Here is a 14,068-nt window from a genome sequence, read left to right as displayed (position 1 = left end):
GATGGTCTCCTCTCTGGACTCTGCTTGAGCCAGTGGGGCCCTGACCTTGGCCCCTTGCCAGGGAGTGAGGGATGGGCGAGGGAAGGAGAAAAGGTGGGGGAGGGTCCAGGCTCCCCCTTGCCCACTTCCCCCGTGTTGCAAGCTCCTGCTTCAGGAGGGACTGCACACCCCCTCACCGTCACCGGTGACTCAAGTTGGCGTGTTGGTGGAAAGAGGATGTGTGCTCACGTGGGGTGCCTTCAGAGGGGTCCCCAGGCCTTCTAAGCTCCAGCCCAGACACCACAGCCTAAGTTCTGGCAGGCTGCGTGCTCAGGGGCCAGGCATGAGAGGCCCATCCCGTTCGCACTAGAGGCTGAGACGGGGCCTCACCCCACACCCCCCAGGTTGACCCTGGTAGGGAAGACCCAGCTCAGAGGACTGAAAGTCTCTGCACAGGTAGGGCCGGTCCCTCCCGGAGAGGCTCCGCCCTCGCCCAGCCCTTAGGAACCAGGCTGGACGCCCCGGCCCGCCCCCAGGGGGTGGGGGCAGGAGGCTCAGGACTCGGGACCCAGACCCGTCGACCAGCTTGCTGGGGCCAGCCACCCAGCCGCCACCGCAGCCCATGGGGAACAGCCACTGCGTCCCTCAGGCTCCTAGAAGGCTCCGGGCCTCCTTCTCCAGAAAGCCCTCGCTGAAGGGTAGTAGGTGAGAGGCGGGCGTGGCCTCGGCACTGGGTCACAGGGTCACCCTCAACCTGCCTGGAGGAGCAGGCTCTGAGCCCCTCTCCCCCTGTCCCCAGAGAGGATGGCACGAGGAAGCTGGCTGGCCTGTTTGGCACCGAGGCCCGTGCTGAGGGGGACACCACCGCCGACAAGTTCTACTACATCCCTGGGACGGTGAGCGGCGGGTGTGGCCCAGCCCCGGGGCGGCCTCCCAGGGGTGCAGTGGTGCGCCCGTGTTGGGCTGCGGTGCGGTGCGTGCCCCTCGTCTGCTCAGCTCGGGGTCTCGGGCTCAGCCGGGGAAGGGAGGGCAGGGGGTGTCAAACCCAGAACCAGGTGAGGAAGTGGGAACAGCCCCGCCCCAGGAGCTCCTCCAGCCGAAAGTCTGAGCGGAGAGCGAAACCCGGACAAGCTCTGAGTCAGTGGGTGAGCTAGCAGCCGTGGCGCTGTGGGCGGGGCCTCGGAGCCGCCTCGGAGGGGGCGCTGCCGCCGGCCCGGGGAGGCCCGCTGTCCGCCCGCCTGGCCCAGGACTGGAGAGTGAGCGTGTCCAGCCACGTTTGGGTTGGAGCAGACCCACGTATCTCTGAGCTGTTGTTGTGTGGGCTTGGATGTCGTGTTCCTAATGTGGATGTGAATCCCATTTACTCGGGGGAGGGGCTTGGGCGATCAGTGGGTGGGCCTCTCGCCCAGTCTGGGCCTCAGTTTCTTCCAAGGAGTCTCCCAGCATCCACCACCGCCTCCTCCCAGAGCAACGCCCTGTGTCCCCCACCCCAGGGCCACACGGCAAGGACTAGCCACCAAGCCCTGCTGCTCTGAAAACCACCCCTCCTCTACCCAGCTCCGCTAGGACTGAGAGGTCGCTGAGGGGGGTTGGGCCAGGGCTCCGCCCCGCACTCCTGGTCCTGTTGGCCTGGGCTTCCGGGGCTCCCTGAGGGCAAGTATGGGCTTTAGAGGCCAGGTCCCTTGGAGGCACAGGGTCCTTCCAGGTCCTTCCCTGTGGCCAAATCTCAGATCTCCGCGCCTGCCGTCTGGGCCCAGGACCCATCCCAGGACCCTGGTGGGGTCCGTGGAGGTGTGGCCATCCTCTTTTGCCAGGACTGGTGGCTAGAAAGGGGACGGGGCGTGTTGCACCTCTGGAGACGGGGCTGGGGAGAAGCCAGCTCCCCCGGGTCCTGCCTGGGTGGCTCTGAGCTGACTCCTCCCCTGGCCACAGGGCCATCTTCACAGCCCTTCCTGCTCCTTGGCCTATTTTTCACGGTCCCATCCCAGTGTCGTTCCCCAAACTGGGTGTGGGTGCAGGAGGCCCCACCCAGAGGCAGGGAGACCGGGAACTGTGAGTCTGTCGGTGCACATTCCTGGGCTTGTCCATGGGCACAGCCACCAGTGGGGCAGCCCCTGAAAGTCCTAGAGGGGGCATGGCCCCTCCTCAGTGCAGCTCCCTGTCCCAGGTCAGCACTCAGCCCTGTCTGACCCCAGTTTGGCGATCCACCCCATTTGCGGAGGCCTCTCTGTGCCCCAGAATTGGCTGTGTGTTTGTGGGTACCAGTGGACAGGCCCTGAGTCCCCAGCACATCCCAGGAGGCCCTGATACAGCGGTGGGCAAAACAGACAGAAGCCCTGTTCTCGGGGTGTCTCTATCCCTGTGACAGAGCCCTGACCTGACCAACCAGCCAAAGGCAGGATCAGTGATTGGCACAGGGGCCCGGAGAGGAGGGCTTAGTGGGCACCAGCCGGTCTTGCCTGGGGTGGGGGTGCGTGAGCCCGCCCTGAAGGAGGGGAGAAGACGGCCCAGGCAGAGGGAGCAGCCAACCCCAAGGCCCTGAGCCAGGCGTGCACCTGGTGTGTGGGAAGAGCAGGAGGGCCGGGGGCAGGGAGCAGGTCTCAGAGGACCCCTAGGCCGTGGCCTGGCCTCCGCTAAGTGACATCAGGGGTCAGGGGTGCTCACTCTCTCCCCAGCCCTGCTCACACTCACAGATGTCACATTGGCAAGTCAAAATGGACCATGGAGGGGCTGGCAAAGGCTACAGATCATTTCAGATCCTTTTTAGAACCAGGTATCAAACATCTCCCAGCCAATACCGGAGACTCAGGAGGGTTTTGAGCATCGTCTCCTTCAGACACCAAAAGTAAGCGTGTCTTGGGGGGCTGAGTACCCAAAGTAAGGACACAGTCTGAGTCCAGCCATCACTGTCTGCATCACGAGACCACACACGAGCTCCACAGCTGGCAGTGAGGCCGCGCGCGCGCATGCGTGCTCGTGCACGTGCTGGAGCTCAGGCCCCTCCCTTGAGCGCGGCTCCCCACAGGACCTCCCGGGCCTGGAGAGCCAGCGAGAACACCTGGACCAGCCACTGCTGAGTGTTTTCAAGAAGGGGCGACGCAAGGTGCCCGTGAGGAACCTGGGCAAGGTTGTGCACTACGCCAAGGTCCAGCTGAGGTTCCAGCACAGCCAGGTGGGGGCCGGGCCAGGTGGGCACTCGGGGCCCAGCCTGCAGCCTGCCTCTGGGCACTCAGACCGTGGCCCTGCTCCCCCAGGACATCAGCGACTGCTACCTGGAGCTCTTTCCTTCCCACCTCTACTTCCAGGCCCACGGTTCTGAGGGACTCACTTTCCAGGTGAGGGAAGTGGGCAGATGGAGGAGGCTAGCGGGGTGGGGAGAAAGCCCCTTGGGAGGCAGTGGCTACCCCCAGGGTGTCCCCCAGCTCCCCCCTCCCACTATGCTCTGGCAGGGGCTGTTACCGCTGGTGGAGCTGAGCATCTCCCCGCTGGAGGGGTCCAGAGAGCATGCCTTCCAGATCACAGGTTTGAGGGGACATGGTCAGTCCCAGCCCCAGGAGGCCCAGAGGGCTAGGGCTGCTCAGTGACCTTGGCCTGTGGCCAGGTGCCTTGACCATATTCAGGTTCCTGACATTTCCTCCAGTGGACACACAGCCATGTGCTGCACTGGGGCGGGAGGCAGCAGGTCTTGGACAGCACCCTAGGCTCCTCCCAGCTGCAGCCCTGGGGTCTGTGGGGGTCCTGAGGAGGGCCCTCTCCTGTGGGCTGCTAGCCTGGCCTTCCCCACTGCTCCTCCCACAGGCCCGCTGCCCGCCCCCCTTCTGGTGGTCTGCCCCAGCCCAGCCGAGCTGGGTCTCTGGCTCTACCACCTGGAAAAGCAGATGGCTCTTCTGGGAGGGCCACAGCGCTGCCACTCAGCACCCCCACAGGTGAGTGCCGGGAACCCCGCACCCCTCTCCAAGCCCCACTGCCTGCCTGCCCTGACCCCACTTTCCCAGGGCGTTCCTGAAGACGAGCTCCCGTGGAGTCTGCAGCACAGGCTGACCCAGCTGCGGACGGCGTGGGGGCGCCCAGCAGTGGGCAGTGCCATCTGCGCCTCGAGGGTCAAGCTGCAGCACCTGCCATCACAGGTGCGTGGGGGACATGGGGTGAGAGGGGGTGGGGGAGTGGAGGCGGCCGGTGGGGACCAGGCTCGTGCTGTGTGTCTGCGAGACCCCACGCTGCCCTTTGACCTCTGACAGGAGCAATGGGACCGCCTCCTGGTCCTGTACCCCACGTCCCTGGCCATTTTCTCTGAGGAGGCTGACGGGCTCGGCTTCAAGGTGGGTCCTCCCCACGGCGACCCACCCCAGGGTGGTGCCCTGTGTGTGGGGGTGGGAGGGGGCAGTGGCTCAGGAGAAACCTGTATTTCGGGGCCAGTTGGGACAGAGCATCCTGGCCCCACCCACCCAGCTGGCTGCCCTGGTCAGTCTGGTCTCAGCTCTGATGTGGGCAAGAGGGGCCCCACTGGGCACCCAAGTTGCCCAGAGGAGCTGGTGGCTTCCGGGGGACACATGTGGCTGCAGTCCCCCTAGTGTCTCCTCCCAGTCTTAGCAGTGAGGAAGAAGACCTGTCCCCATGAGCATCGGCTGTGTGTCTGTCTGCCATTGGTTGATGAAGGCCCCACCCAGAGGCAGGGGGAGGGACGTAAAGATGCCCCCAGGGCAGATGGGGAGCACCTGGCTCCCTCAAGGCTGGTCCCTGCTGCACCCTGCCTGATGTCCCCAGCTCTGAAGGGCCATCGCAGTCATGGGCCCAGACAGAGGCCCCGCCCCCCCTGCTGTCCCTGCAGGGGGAGCTGCCACTCAGCGCCATCCGCATCAACCTGGAGGAGAAGGGGAAGCAGATCCGCTCCTTCCTGATCGAAGGTGCGCTGTGGCCTGGGGGGGCGGGCGTGAGCCCAGTGGGTGCCAGCTCTTAAATGGGGCCTGGGGGCACCTCACGGTGTCTGTGTGCTGTGTGCCAGGCCGCCTCATCAACACCATCCGCGTGCTGTGCGCCAGCTACGAGGACTACAGCCACTGGCTGCTCTGCCTGCAGACCGTCTCCCACAGGGAGGGGGCGCCCCTCCTGCCTGGCCCTGAGAGCCTCCCAGGGCTGCGGGTGCCCAGCCAGGTGAGGGGTCAGCAGGCCCTGGACATGATGGAAGTGGGGGCAGAGGGTGGGGCTGGGCATGGGTCATTGAGGACAGGGCCTGCCCTGCGGCTCACCACCCGCCCCCCCAACACCAGGTTCTGGGCAGTGGCCGAGGCTCACTCTCTTCAGATGGACAGACCAGCTGGGACTCAGGGTGCCCAGCACCCCCCTCCACCCGAACCAGCCATTCCCTCCCCGAGTGCTCAGCACCATCCACGACTGGCTGCCCCACCCAGCCTGCACCTGTGAGTACAGGAGGCAGGGAGGGGGGAGGCGCGGGAGGGGGACGAGGTGAGTTTGTGTTGGGGAGTCTGGGTCCCGAGGTACCTCATTCCTCACGGGATGCTAGCTCCTCAGGGGTTGTGTGGGAGAGGGCCCGGAGACTCTTCTGGAAGATTCTGTTCCCACAGGACCAGGCCAGCCCTGGCTGTACCAGCGTCAGTGTGCAGAAGGCAGAGCTGAGACGGGCTAGCAGCAGTCGGTTACCCAGAAGCAAGGCCAGGGGCGAGGGGCCCGGCTCAGCCTCCCCGCTACACCTGGACCTGACCAAGGTGGGTCCAGCCGTCAGCCCCAGCTCCAGATCAGGCTCTCCCTCTGCTTTCCACCACCCCGTCCTGTCTCTCTGGCCCAGGAGGTCCTGGAGCCTCCCAAAAACCTCTTGAGGAGGAGGAGGAAGGACCTGGGCGTGTCCAGCTCCAGGAGACCCATCTCTGCCGCCTCTCGCATGCAGGTGACCAGGCTGAGCCTAGAGGACGACCCAGAGGGCCCAGACCACTCACTGGAGACGCCACACTCCCCCCTGTACGCCGACCCCTACACACCGCCTGCCACCTCCCACCACAAAATCAGAGACGTCCGGGGCCTGGATGAGGTCAGTTCTCTGCCGGTGATGGAACGGGCTGTACTGTTTGGGGTCAGGTCCTGCTCCCCTGGGGCCTAGGGTTGCCACCACCTAAGGGTCAGAGGAAGCCTGAGGTCTGCTGGGGCAAGTTCCTCCAGGAGAGGTACAGGGGCTTGTGGGCAAGGGTCTCAAGTCACCAACGCTGCACCGGCAGTTCCTCACCGCGATGAAGAGCTCCCGTGGACCCGAGCCCTCCAGTCTGTTCCCTTCCGTCCCTGTGTCCGTGCCCGTCTCCGACACCAGCTCTGCAGCCTCCGGCCCCCACTTGCTCTCCAGGAAGGGAGCCCTGCAGGGCCGAGCCTCTCAGCGGCACCGGGGCTCCGCCAAGGGCCGCGAGCCCCGGCCCCCTGACTCCCCGCAGCAGCTCGTGAGTAGCAGCCCCCACCCTGGGCAGCGAGACCAAGGACAGGGAGTGTGGCAGTTTGTGGGCTGTTCTCTGAGCCCCTCCCCAGGGCTGGGCTCTCATGCTTGTGTTTGGGGCCTCCAGGTCGCCCCTCCCAAGGAAGTTTCACCCAAGCCCCTGCTGCGCCCCCCAGGTGAGTGAGAGACCCTGCCTCTGTCTGGGGGGGGGGCTCGGTATCACTTCCTGAAGGAACATGCTCCTCTGCCTCTCCCCCCAGATGGCGAACCCCCCAGGAGCTATGACAACATCTGGGACAAGGCTCTGTCCCCCCACCACCAGCAACGGCCCCATGGAGCCACCGAGGCTGAGGGGGGGCTCCCCCAGTGGATCTGATGGGCCCTGGGCAGCTGTTTCTCAGGACTACCTGCCAGTGCCAGCCCTGGGGGATCTCCAGCAAGGCCTGGTTGCTGTGGGGCCACTGGCCGACCACCCCCCACCCAACACTGGGCAGGGTCTAACCCCAGGGGTGTGGAGAGGGTGTCAGATCCCTGAGTTTTCTAGGCTCTCGAGGGGCCAAGAGGATGACCTCACTCTGAGGGTGCTCAAAACCGGTGCAGCTGGACCACAGACCAGAGCAGGGCACCCGGAGGGGCCAAACCCCGGCCTTGGCCCAGGGAGAGAGTGAGGGAGGGACTTGATGGGGGCTTCACCGGGGCATGGAAGAACGGAGCAGGGGTGAAGGTCAGAGGGCTAAGAAAGTTGGGTTAGTGAGGGTGGGAGTACGTGAGGTCACGAGGTCAGAGGTGGCAAGGTCCGAGGTAGGAGGGTTGCCTGGGCACGTGAGGGTGGGGCAGTGATGCGCAGGAGAAAGGGACAAGAGGCTAAACAAGAAAGAAGAGAAGGAAACTTTATTTGTCTGTGTCCACACGTTCTTCCCTCAGCAGCCAGGGCCCTGCTGCGTGGGAACCTGTGCCCGCTGCCCCTCGCCAAATGCCCTTCTCGCCAGCCCCCTGCCCACCTTCCTGCCCCTCCTCTGGCTCCTCTCAGCCCTGGCCCAATCCCAGGTGGCCCGTCCCTCCACCCGATACCACCGAACTCTGCTGTGCACCTTGTCCAGGGCTCCCCTGAGCAGGGGCCCCAGGCTTTGCCCTGCAGACCCCCACCCTGCAGCCCAGTGCTCTTGAGAACAGGGCAGAGAGTCCCTGGGATGCCCCCCGCCCCAGCGTCCCCAGACCACCCTGCCCCCTGCCCAGATGTCCAGGTAGGGCCTGCTGCTGCCAGCCCTCTGGCACCCTCCCATCCCAACACTCTTCCTGCCGCTCACCCTCTAACAGACACCAGACAAAACAGACCCCCAGTCACATTTGATTTCAGACAAACCACGTCGTTTCCTGGGATGAGTACAGTGGTACCTCGTCGTCAGTTTGCTCCAGGCGGGGCTCGGACGAGCGCCGGAGCCAGCAAAGGCCGAGATGAAGCATCTCCCCTTGGGGGGCGACAGCGTCTCGACCCCCACAAGTTCTAGCAATGCGACGAGTCTCGAACAGGCATGCTTTTCTCACCAAAATGCAATGCGTGCAGGGTCCGCCGTGTGCCGAGGTATCACTGCACGTCTCTGACACTGTCCAAAATTCCGCTTTTGCTGGACACCCCGTTTTTATTTGCAAATCTGTCCACCTTCCTAACCAGCTCCCTGCTCAGCCCCAGCCACCCAACCTGCCAAACCTTCCCCCCCCCCCCCCCCCCCCACCCTTGGAGGGGCAGNCCCGCCCCCCCCCCCCCCCGCCGAGGTATGGAGCACAGCCTGGGCTTTGGCCACTGGCCTCAGCCTTCGGTGGAGTCCAAGGAAGCCAGGACTGAGGACACTGGCTCCTTCCTAGATACTGCCGCAGAACTCAAAGGGTAAGGCCAGAGGGCAGTGCCTCATCCTGGCGCCTGTGGCCACTTCCTTGTCCTGCATCTCCCTGGGCCAAGCGTGGGTCCTAGGAGCTGGGGCTGGGGCTCGGGCTCGGGCTCGGGCTGTGGCGGCCACGCCCCACCTGCCGGCGGAAGTAGCGGATGGCGGAGATGGTGCCAATGTTGGCCAGCAAGACTGCAAGGGAAGCAGGAGGCCACCTGAGTCACCACCGCCTTGCACCTGCAGGGCCTGGCCCTCCAAGGGTGGGGGGTGGGGGCGAGCAGTGGGTCAGAGAAGAAACCTGTGCCTCCCCTCATCCCTGCAGGCCCATCGGGGAAATGGCACCCCGGCTGACTTCTCAGCACCAGCCCCTCCGGCCCCCAGGGCCCCCAAACCTGTTTTCCAGGCGTCCGGGGTGTGCAGGTCTGATGTCCTCACAGCCCAGGTGGCAAAGGCCACAAACACCAGGCACATGTCATTCTGGCTGAAAGTCAGTGAAGTGAGCGGTCCCCAGGGCTTTTCTAGGAAAGAAAAGCCTGCTCTGAGCTCCAGCCACTCCACTGAGACACGTCTGCCCTGCACACATCTGTCTGGGGACACACCTTCCCTGCACATGTCTGGGGACACGTCTGCCTTGGGACGCACTTTCTGAATCACATCTTCCCCGTGATACCTCTGTCCCAAGACACAGGGCAGCGTGTGGTGCAGTTGAGTCAGGTCGATGTGGGCAAGCAGCCTCTGGGGCACCATTTCCTGGCTTCTACAGGAGCCTCCAGAAGGAATGTGGGATGAAACCCATCGAGCGTCCGCTGCCCCAGTACCCGCCCTGCCAGCAGCTGAGGGCAGAGCTCGAGTATCATCTGGGCCTGCACTCAGGGTGACAGTCAGTGCACAGCCAAGCCCCTGAATGACCCGGCCTGGGCTGCCCCACCTGGACTGTGCCCTGGGGTGGCCAGGAACTGGTTCCTCCTTCCCAGTTCATCCTCGGGGCCTGCCCCCAGCTCCCAACCGGGGTCCTGGCCTGCCCCTCCCCCAGTGGCCATCCTGGCTGACATCCCTGGACAGTGTGTTCCCAGGATGTGGACAGGCCATGGGGCCCCCATGACACGCACCTGCTGGCCTGAGCACCACGTCGAGCTGCTCTGCTATGGCCAGGCCGGGCTCCAGCGGGGTGCCAGGCTCTGCTCCCTGGGGAGTCGATGTGGGGGCCTCCGCGGCTTGCAGTTGGAGAGGGGCAGCCGGCCCCAGCACACCCCCTAACCTGTCCTCCCCAAGGAAGTGTTCATAGACCTCAGGGATGGAGATGGGCATGGGGTCTCCAGGCAGAGGGGCTGGCCCAGGCTTGGCTTGCAGAGCCGGGGACAGGGACTGGTGCCGCCGGTGCCTAGATCTCCGGGCGTGGCTGTCTCGGAAGAAGAACTCACACACTTCCGGCCACTGGGCTTGGGCTGGGGCCTTGCCCGCCTCTGCTGCCTCCTCAGCATCTTCGTCCTCCTCCTCGATAGTGTCACAAAAGAAGAACTCGTAGGCTTCTGGGACAGTCACCGCAAAGCAGCTTCTGTACCCAAGGCCCTCGGAGGCAGAGGGGGCAGGGGGGGGCAGGTGCTTCAGGATCCGAGACTGGGGAGGCCGGGGCCCCACTGCCACTGCGTCCCAAGCTCCAGGCCCCCCACGGCCCCCCGCAGCCGTCCTGGGGGCTGAGGACCAGGCTGGCGCTGGTGAGAGAGGTCTCGAGGCCTCTCCTGACCCCGGCTCCTCGGGGCTGGGCACAGCCACTGAGAACCGCACTTTCTTCTTCTTGGCGGCTTGGATGGGCCCTGGGGAGGGCTCCTCCGAGGTGTGTCTAGGGTCATCTGCTGAGGGCTCCCCTGTGGGCTTCTCTTGGTGCCCCCCTGAAGACACAACAGGGCTCGAATATAGCTTGGCCGGTGGGGCAGCCTCTGCCTCCTTCAGGTCAGGCGGGGTCTGGGGGACAGAGGCAGGTGCAGGTCCAGACACGTCAGGCTGCACCTTTTGGACGGGTGTAGATGCGTCCACCTCCAGTGTGACCTCTGGGCTCAGCGTGGGCCGCTGCACGTCCAGTCGAGGCTTGCAGGCGGGTACAGACACAGTCGTGTCAGGAAGAAGCTTGGAGGCAGTTTCAGACAGAGCCGTGTCGGACTCCACGGTCGAGAAATCCGGGCAAGGCCCCTGGGCAGGTGTGGACACAGGGTGTGGGTCAGCTCTGGGGGTCGTCCTGAGCAGGTCTGTACCTTGCTCAGTAGTGAGGAGGGGTGCACACGGATCCAGCCCGGGCCTGGCCACCAGCTCAGGGGCTGCCGTAGACTCTGGCTCCAGCTTGTCCTGCTGGGCTCCTGTCGTCTGCTCTGCCGTCCCAGCCGAGGGTCCCTTCCCCATGGTCCCAGCTGGGGCAAGGTCCTCCTTGGGCCTGGCCTGAGTGGGCAGCGGGGAGCCCGGCCCGGTGGATGCAGGGCCTGCGGCCCCCGAGCGCCCACCCCCCTTGGCACCCGCAGCACGCCTCTTCTTTCGGCTGGGGCTTCGGGGCGGAGCTCCAGGGCTGCCAGGAGGCCTCTGGGATGCAGTGCTGTGGCCTGGCGGCTCAGGGCTCGGAGGAGGCTCCCCAGGGGGCTTAGGGGGAGAGTCCCGGGGGGCCGGCCCCTGCAGAAGCCTCTGCATCTCGTCTCCGGAAGATACTGGACCTTGGAGGGATGTGCTCTGGCCAGGAGGGGCAGCACCGGAGCTGAGGGACGGCTGGGCTTCTGACCGTGCTGACGTGCCGGGCATCTGCTGACCGGCCTCCAGGGCCAGGACGGGCTCTTGCCAAGACCTGCTGACCAGCTGCTGTGGGGCTGCCTGGTCCTCCTCCTTGAAGCCACGCCAGCCACTGCCCCCAAGGAGGGGATGGGGCTCAGGGGGACTGCTGCCACTGCTGTCCCCTTGGTCAATGTCACTGGACAGAAGCTCATCCCCGGAGGCCAGGCTGGCCTGCAGCAGGCCGCACTCCTCAGCAGCGGCCGAGAACTCAGCCCAGTCCTGGTCGCTCAGCTGGACGCTGTACTGGAAGTTCTCCATCTTGGGTCAGTAGGGGCACATGCGAGGCTGAGCTCGGGGGCTTCACGCACTGCCACGCCCCGCCCTGGCTCGGCGCTAGGCCAGCATCTCCGTCCTGTACAGAAGCCCAGCAGGGGCAAGCTGGCTGCTGCCTCCGGGTCCGACCATCCGCAGCCCCACGGTCCGTTTCCAAACTGACCCCGAGTGGCAGTTTCAGGGCACGTTGTCACCCTCCTTCCACCAAACACAGCTCTAGATCGGTGAGATGCGTTGAGCAATAGGACCCTTGTGTTCGGATTTTTGGCCGGAGAAGTGGCGTTCCTTCACATCTTCGAGCATTTTTTGTTCAGCTGGGTCAGCCTTCCCCTGCAACCTGCCCTCAAACAAGCTGACTTCACACAGCAAAGCCCACCTCACAAGGGTCAGCCCTGGCCTATCCCAGCATGCTCCAGGTGGCAGCTGGCCATGGGGGAGGGGCCACAGTGGCCAGCAGGTGACCAGCCTTTGGCGATGACCTTCCAGGAGCCTTGGCTGGGACTGGCTGCTGGGCTCCCTCCAGCTCCCCAAGGTCAGGGTGCACTCGGTCATCAGGAAGACCCAGGCAAGAGACCACAGACCAGAAGGGGGCTCCTGACTCCCAGCGGCTCACTCAGTGAGGCCCCCCAAGGGTCAGGCGGGGCCCTGACCCAGACATGACCAGCCAGCAGAGGCCCCTCTGTCTGCCCCATCTTGGTGACCCTAGCTGGAGAGCCTCTAACTCTCAGGCCCCCGTGGGGGCTGCCCTGGCCTTTGTCAGCCCAGTCCTGGGTTGTAGATGCCTGGGCACCGGGGCGCCGTGGCTTCCTGACCACTGAACTTCACCCTCCTCTCTAGGTCTAGGGAAGGTCCCTGTGGGGTCTGTCCGCCTTTGGGACCCCTCAGGACTGGAATGAGAAGCTGCTGGCGTCGTACCTGGGACCCTGTGGCCAGCCGGGCAGCAGAGCGGGGCGTCCAAGCTGCCTTTCCCAGAGCGGCTTGGTGCTAGGCTTGCCACGTAGGCCCCACCCCCACAGCCAAAAATACCGTCCAGGGGTCACATGTCTCCTGCCAGCTCTCAGGGTCCAGGCCACAAATAGATGGCATTTGAGGGGCCTCCAGCTACGTGAGGGACACCTTCCTGGTCAGGTGGGACGCCAGCCAGAGAATGCTGACCAGCACTCAGCACCTGCCGCCTCCCTCTGCCTGGCTGAAGTCCACTGCTTCCTCTTAAAGGGGCCCCATGGCTGTGAGGTCTCAGAACCCTCTCTGTTGCCTCATCACCAGTAGCCCCCCAAGACTAGCTCAGGCCCTCTGGGTCTCGGGGCTTGACCCCGACGCCTGCGGGGAATGGAGGGAGTTAGAATGACAAGCTAGGACTGATGGATTCCAGAATGTTCCTCGAGGTCCTTTGCAGGTGGGCTGCTGTGGACCTGAGGGCAGGGCTTGCACCTCCCCTGTCTGGGCCCAAGGGGAACACCAGCCCTTCCCCGGTGGCACTGTCCACCCTGCTAGGGCTTGCAGGGCCTGTGGGGCATTAAAGGCTCTCTGTCAGGGGCCCCCACATGGGCCCCTGGGCCTCTGGGAGGCTTGAGAGGGTTGGGAGCTGCTCCCCTCTGGCATCTCCCCACCTGGCTCCTGGGGATGGGACCCGAGGGGGCTGCCAACTCCCAGGTGTGCCAGTCACCAGAGAGAAGGCAGGGGTGACGTGCTTCCAACAGGGGCTGGAGGGTGGCAGCCCCTCCAGGACCCCCTGGGCCCTTTCCCAAAACCATTTTTCCTGGGGGGCTGCCAGAAGGACCCTCAGTTCCAGGTGAGCTGTGTGACGCACAGAGTGTGAGTGACCTGTGCCAGCCCCGCAGCCAGCGAGACGCAGAGTCGGGTCCCAAAGCCTCTGCTCTTGGTGCTGCCCCAGGCCATCCTGACCTGACCCGGGGGCTACACTGCCTTTCCCTGGGCAGGTCACTGTGACACACACTCCTCCGGCCTCCTGGTGGGGGACACGAGGGAGGAGCAGTGGGCTAGACGCACAGGGAGGTAGAGAGGCTCCCGACAGCTCCACGTCCTAAGGAGGAGGCAGGAACCCGGGACGAAAGTCACGAGAGTCTGAGGGACAAGCCTCAGGGGCAAGGACGGCAGGGCCCCGGCTGCGAGGGAGACGAGGAATCCTAAAGAAGGGCCCGGCACGGGCGGCTGGGCCTCGGCGGGCCACTCTGTGTGACAGGCGTGCAGGAAGCACCCAAGGAGACAAAGAGCAGGTGAGCGGCCATGTGGCTCCCACCGGACACCACACAGGAGGGTGGGAGCGGGCCTGGCCTGGGGCGACGTGCACCCCGGGCGCCTTTCTCTGTCCTCACTCCTGTGCTCCTACGAGGGCTCCCCTCCTTGCCACACCACGCGTGCCTCTCTGGTCCAGAAGTGGGGGCCCTGCGACAGCCGCTTCAGCTGAGGCTCAGGTTGTCCACCCGGATGGAGCGTCAGCTCCCAGGACGAGGGCTCAGACCCACGAGACTGCCGCCCCTTGGATGCCAGGTCCCAGGACATCTGTCCAACTTGGCACACATCGTTGGTTCCCTGGTGGCTGCCCCTCGGATTCATTTGCCGGAGCAGCTCGCAGAACTGAGGGAAACACTTTGCTTTTACCAGTTGGTGGCAAATGGATGTGACAAAGGACACAGAGGAGCCCCCGTATAGGGGAGATGTGATCAGG

General features: G+C 65.0%; 2 protein-coding genes across 2 annotated transcripts; one reads left to right on the top strand and one right to left on the bottom strand.

The window, feature by feature from the left end:
- Positions 1 to 404: 404 nt before the first annotated feature.
- Positions 405 to 6,942, top strand: PLEKHN1 (pleckstrin homology domain containing N1). Its single transcript, XM_037062280.1, has 16 exons — positions 405 to 684; positions 779 to 875; positions 3,005 to 3,151; positions 3,234 to 3,314; positions 3,429 to 3,501; positions 3,778 to 3,905; positions 3,975 to 4,106; positions 4,218 to 4,298; positions 4,808 to 4,883; positions 4,982 to 5,130; positions 5,247 to 5,396; positions 5,562 to 5,702; positions 5,882 to 6,022; positions 6,207 to 6,419; positions 6,540 to 6,588; positions 6,673 to 6,942. Exons 1-16 carry the CDS (start codon positions 602 to 604, stop codon positions 6,786 to 6,788), a joined length of 1,857 nt encoding a protein of 618 aa, XP_036918175.1. The 5' UTR covers positions 405 to 601; the 3' UTR covers positions 6,789 to 6,942.
- Positions 6,943 to 8,171: 1,229 nt separating this feature from the next.
- PERM1 (PPARGC1 and ESRR induced regulator, muscle 1) lies at positions 8,172 to 11,935 on the bottom strand. Its single transcript, XM_037062277.1, has 3 exons — positions 9,405 to 11,935; positions 8,688 to 8,813; positions 8,172 to 8,487 (listed from the first exon to the last, which is right to left on the bottom strand). Exons 1-3 carry the CDS (start codon positions 11,362 to 11,364, stop codon positions 8,378 to 8,380), a joined length of 2,196 nt encoding a protein of 731 aa, XP_036918172.1. The 5' UTR covers positions 11,365 to 11,935; the 3' UTR covers positions 8,172 to 8,377.
- Positions 11,936 to 14,068: the final 2,133 nt, after the last annotated feature.

This window comes from Sturnira hondurensis, unplaced genomic scaffold, assembly GCF_014824575.4.
Source record: "Sturnira hondurensis isolate 20B ecotype Veracruz unplaced genomic scaffold, ASM1482457v3 Scaffold0013931, whole genome shotgun sequence".
NCBI classification, from domain to species: domain Eukaryota; kingdom Metazoa; phylum Chordata; class Mammalia; order Chiroptera; family Phyllostomidae; genus Sturnira; species Sturnira hondurensis.
This window is presented reverse-complemented; position numbering and strand designations above follow the sequence as displayed.

What these genes read in the sequence shown, in the direction of transcription:
- PLEKHN1 (XM_037062280.1), top strand. Translation starts at nt 602, where the DNA reads ATGGGGAACAGCCACTGCGTCCCTCAGGCTCCTAGAAGGCTCCGGGCC. An exon ending in GCCACTCAGCACCCCCACAG is followed by an intron (nt 3,906 to 3,974) that starts GTGAGTGCCGGG and finishes CCACTTTCCCAG; the next exon opens with GGCGTTCCTGAAGACGAGCT. An exon ending in TACACCTGGACCTGACCAAG is followed by an intron (nt 5,703 to 5,881) that starts GTGGGTCCAGCC and finishes TCTCGCATGCAG; the next exon opens with GTGACCAGGCTGAGCCTAGA.
- PERM1 (XM_037062277.1), bottom strand. Translation starts at nt 11,364, where the DNA reads ATGGAGAACTTCCAGTACAGCGTCCAGCTGAGCGACCAGGACTGGGCT. An exon ending in CGTGGTGCTCAGGCCAGCAG is followed by an intron (nt 8,814 to 9,404) that starts GTGCGTGTCATG and finishes TTTCTTTCCTAG; the next exon opens with AAAAGCCCTGGGGACCGCTC. An exon ending in CCCGGACGCCTGGAAAACAG is followed by an intron (nt 8,488 to 8,687) that starts GTTTGGGGGCCC and finishes CTTCCCTTGCAG; the next exon opens with TCTTGCTGGCCAACATTGGC.